The 5,291-nt window shown below is 37.5% G+C and overlaps 1 protein-coding gene across 1 annotated transcript; it reads left to right on the forward strand.

The window, feature by feature from the left end:
- The first annotated feature begins 3,322 nt into the window (after nt 1-3,322).
- Nucleotides 3,323-4,243, forward strand: LOC103725164 (taste receptor type 2 member 140-like). Its single transcript, XM_008822467.1, has one exon. It carries the CDS (start codon nt 3,323-3,325, stop codon nt 4,241-4,243), a length of 921 nt encoding a protein of 306 aa, XP_008820689.1.
- The last annotated feature ends 1,048 nt before the right edge of the window (nt 4,244-5,291 follow it).

Here is a 5,291-nt window from a genome sequence, read left to right on the forward strand (position 1 = left end):
TCTCTATCATCTATCTTCTATCATGGCTATCATCTATCTACCTATTATCTATTTATCTATCAATAATTTATTTATATCTATCTATTGATCATCTATCAATCTATATATCTACATTTATCTATTACATTATAAAACACAGTTTCTCCTTCAAAATGTGAATCTTACTTTAAGAAGCAACATTCTTAAAAAAATTAGAGAGAAGGGAGCTTCAGTAATATATTTTCTTGAATTTCAAATAAATTTTATTGATGATAATCCAGAATTTAATCTAGTTTACCTAAGAGAGAAAGGTAGGGGGTAGACAGAAGACTCAGTGGTTAAGTGCACATATTGTTTTTGCAGAGGAGTAGACTGTGATTACTAGGATTCATATTGGGCAGTTCACAAATGCCTATAACTCCAGCTCCAGGGGAACCTGACTCCTCTGACCTCCAGTGACACCTATACTAATGTACACATACCAATAGATACACACATAAAACTAATTTTTTAAAAAATATAAGGGATCATTATTATAACTACAATGATTTTAATATAGAGATGCACAGATAGAATTTTTGCTTGTTAAAACCTTTTTAATTACTTGTATTTTGTATCAACAGTATTTAAAATTTGTAAGTAGTGAAAAATCAGCATGAATTGCAGTAATTTATGAATAAATGTACATAGAAAATTTACAAGCAAACTCAAAGTGGTAATAACCCATTTCTGAGGAATCGATTTGTTCTTTTGTCTATACATCAAATATGTGCAAACTGCTTTTGGTGCTATTCTTTTTTAAATTTTTATTTTCTGTGTATGAGTGTATTGCCTGCATGTAGGTGAGTGCACCTGTGTCGTGCAATGCAGCGGAGGTCAGAAGAGGGCTTCGGATTCCCTTGGAACTGGAGTTAAGGATGGTTTGTAAGTGGGTGCTGGGAATCTAACCGAGGTCCTCTGCAAAAGCGCTCAGTGCTCTTAACCGCTGAGCCATCTCTCCAGCCCCCATCAGTATATTTCTTTAAGAGTTCAAGGGATTACACTTCCCAGACATTAAAAATGGTCTTTACCAGGAATTGCTGGTCAGGTAGAATCTACAGGTGTTTTCCTCTCTAAAGTGGAAGTTTCAGAGAAGAGACTCAGGGAGGTTCCTGAGGTGAATGTTTCTGTCTCCCAGTGTATACAATTTGTGTATGTCTAAAAAGAAAATAGAGTACCCATAACAGCTGTCACCCCACACAGCCCCACACCCAAGGTGGTTTTGAATTTCTCTTTGTCTTCTTCCTCCTTTTTATTATACTGTAGGAGCCATGTCAGGAGGACCTTTCTGTCTCTGCAATGATGGTGAGATTATTCTTTTATTCTTAGTTATTTCCTGTAGAACTTTTCAATAGCTGGCCTAATTTACCTTCCCTCTATGTGTGTTCCCTGAATCTTTGTTCTAGGAGACCTAGGTTGCTGGTCCACCCTTCACACTGTAAACTCCATATCTTTCTCTACAGTCTCTCAAGGTTTTCCTTGTTTCTTGTTTGTAGACATTTTCTCACCATGTAGCATAGGCTGTCATTGAATTGTTTGGCTTCTGCTTCTGGTTTGTGTTTACCAATATACACCATCCCAACAAGTTTGTTGAAGCTTTTGATACATGGTTTTCTGTGATCTTCGTTACTTATGTTGCTATTTGTGTGCATGATCTTTTGACTCTTCTTTAGCTCTTGAAGAATGCTATCATGCCAGGCTTTGTTTCCTGTGTATCATCCCTCATCCGATGTCTACAGTGATGGCAATGGAGCTGATGTTAGTGAAAAGTAGAGTGAAGCAAATAATATCTGGAGCTCCTGGGTGTTGAATGGAAAATCAGATGAACTGACAAAATAGGCACAGGGCATGGGGAGGGTTCTTACTGTGTAGATGAGCTCATTTGACCTTTTGTTTCCTTGAGCACATTAGAAAAGTTGCAAATTGTGTCCATATGAATAGATAAGATAATCACAAGTCTATATAATATTACAACGCCATAAATAATACTTGAAAGCCATTTCAAAAAATGTTATAACAACTACAGCAACGCTAAGCAGGAATTAGATGCATAATAAATGCTACATAATGTTAATAGTGAATTATGAAGTAGAGGATGAAGAGGCTACATATCTATATACACGTATGTTTCTTTTTAAAGAATTATTTACTTATGTGTGTTTATGTGTACAAGTGCTTTGCTTGTATGTAAGTACACCCATGCCATATAATGCCTGCAGAGGTGTGAAGGAGGCATCAGATCCTCTGGAACTGGAATTATGGATGGTTGTTAGCCACCATGTGGGTGCTGGGAATTGAACCTGGGTCCTCTGCTCTTAACTGCTGAACCATCTTTCTAGCTCCAAAAAATGTATGTTCCTTTATAAGTGTGTTCTGGGCTGGAGAGATGGCTCATCGGTTAAGAACACTGACTGTTCTTGCAGAAGACCTGAGTTTGAATTCCAGCATTCACGTGGCAGCTAACAACTGTCTGTAACTCCAGTTCCAGGGTATCCGACAGCCTCCTTCACATGGCAGCTAAGAACTGTCTGTAACTCCAGTTCCAGGGTATCCGACAGCCTCTTCTGACCTCCATGGGCATTGCACGACATGGGTGCACTTACCTACATGTAGGCATAACACTCATATACCTAAAATAAAAATAATAAATAAAATATTAAAAAATAAGTGTGTTCTAGTGTGTGCATACACGATCTTGTAAAACATAAAGTGATTAGTAGTCTTAGCACTAAATATGTGAGATGTGAGACATAATCATCTATGAGATTAATAGGTAAGTCAGATATCTTGAAAGAAGAAATTTGGGAAACACGCATAGGTCCCTATATAGATATCACCTTGATGTATGCAATTAAGCATGTATTATGTACATTTTGGTTTAGATTTTGCTGCTTGCCATTCAAGTTGGAATTCTGTAATGTTGCTGGTCCAGAAAAAAGTAGCACAAAACTATGTAGATAAGACAAAGCAAACCATAAATGCAAATAAGTGTATCTTTATTTTGGTGACAGCACATGGGAATTCAGTTTCATTCATCATCCACTGCCAGGATATCAAGCTGCTCTGCGTAAGGCACACAGTGTCTGGATGAAGCTCAGCTGGGCTGTCTAGGACAGCACAGGAGATTTCTTTGAGAAAACTATGAACCATCTCAATCTATCTGACACTTGCTTCATATTGTATATGGGGGTTTATAAAAGAGAATACTGAGTATTTTTTAAAATCAGATATACATAGCATCTTAGAAGACTGCGTTAAAAATCTTCAGCATCACAAAGAAATTCTGAACATTGTCTTGTTGAAAATGACTGGTTTCCTGCAATTCACACTAAAAATCATTTTAAGTACGGAATTCATCATAGGGAATTTAGGAAATGCATTCATAGTACTGGTGAACATCATGGACTGGGTCAAGAGAAGAAAGATCTCTTCAGTGGATCTAATCCTCACTGCGCTGGCCATCTCCAGAACTATTTTTCTGTTGGCACTAATTTCATGTTTATGGAGACCTGTGCCATACTCATCTTTAATGATAATTGGAAAGATGATGAGAGTACTTAATATTTTCTTCACAGTGACCAACCACTTCAGCCTCTGGCTCGCTACCTGCCTCAGCATCTTTTATTTCCTCAAGATAGCCAACTTTTCAAACTCCTTTTTCCTTTATCTAAAGTGGAGAGTTAAAAAAGTGGTTGCGGTGGCATTGCTGGCATCTCTTCTTATCTTGTTTATCAACATTGTGATCATAAACACAAAAACTGATGCCTGGATTGATAATCACAAAGCAAATAGGTCCTACAATACTGTCTTAAACATTTCTGAGCAATTTTGTCATCTTTTTTTGTTCCCCAACACTATGTTCACACTCATACCTTTTTTCGTATCTCTAGTAACTTTTTTCCTGCTGATCTTCTCCCTCTGGAAACACCTGAAGACCATGCAGCACAACACCAAAGGCTCCAGAGATGCCAACACCATGGCCCACATCAAGGCACTGCACACTGTGGTTGTCTTCATGTTGCTGTATATTATTTTCTTTCTGTCATTTCTCTTACAATCTTGGAACAATGAGTCTCTGCAGAAAAATATGAATATTTTATTCTTCAGGGTAATTGGAGTTGCTTTCCCTTCAGCCCATTCCTGGGTCCTCCTTCTTGGAAATAATAAGCTGAGACAGGCTTTATTCTCTGTGCTGTGGTGCACGAGGTATAGAACAAAGATATAGGACATTTGTGTCCTGAATATATTTGCAATTAGCATTTAGAGTCTATAGGTCAAAACTGGTAGACGTTAGGAAGGGCTGGCACTGATGGATGAAGGAACTCGGAGCAGCAGTGGACCACATTAGTACGCAGTGGACAGTAGTTATTGTTCTGTTTGTACCCTTCTTCTTTTAGAGTCTTCTGTCTGTAGCATCTGCTCCAAGAAGATGAGGAGAACTTGGCTCACCTGAACGCTGTGAGGAAAGGAAGATAACCTGCAGGCTGGACTGCCAAAGCCTAGCAGCCCCTGAAGAGGAGATGGAAGGGGGATGGTGATATGACAATAAGGAATTCTTGCTTGTATAAACTTGTACTTTCCAAACATTCTTCATTTATATGTAACTTCATGATTTTTGGAAGTTTATGTGTAAATTAAAAGATATATATATATATAGCTATACAAAGAAAGGTGTGAATGCAGACCACCTAAGCATAGAACTGCTGTCAATATGATTTTTGAATCAATCATTAACCTTTTAAAGATTTTTAAATGATTGATATGTAAAATATATGTGTGCATGCATGTGAATCATAGGAAAAAACTGTAAAATTGTACAAGAAAATTTGTATTAGACTAAAATTGTAGAAGAATAAAATTGTATAATAAAATTGTATAAGAATAAACCCAGTCAGAGATGGTGGCACATGACTTAAAGCCCAGCACTAGGGAGGCAGAGACAGAAGATCTCTGTGAGTTTGAGGCCAGCCTGGTCTACATAGTGAGTTCCAGGCCAGTCAGAGGTATATTGTGATTGTGAGACCCGATGAAAATAACAACAACAAAAAAACCCCAGCAAAAATAAAAGAATAAATTTATTATCTATAAATTGATAAGAAATGATGCACAAAATGCAGATGACTTGGGCACCAGATATACTTACCCTTTCTTTAAAATATAAGACCATCTTGGAAAACTTTAAAAATGTCTGGGCCAGTGAGCAATCATCTTTACCTGCTAAGCCTTCTTCCTCCAATTTATGTGAACGCTGGGATGAACTGATTGCATAAAGG

The sequence above is a fragment of the Nannospalax galili genome, unplaced genomic scaffold, assembly GCF_000622305.1.
Source record: "Nannospalax galili isolate Female #2095 unplaced genomic scaffold, S.galili_v1.0 scaffold1249, whole genome shotgun sequence".
NCBI classification, from domain to species: domain Eukaryota; kingdom Metazoa; phylum Chordata; class Mammalia; order Rodentia; family Spalacidae; genus Nannospalax; species Nannospalax galili.

Coding starts and splice junctions, on each gene's coding strand:
- LOC103725164 (XM_008822467.1), top strand. CDS start 3,323: ATGACTGGTTTCCTGCAATTCACACTAAAAATCATTTTAAGTACGGAA.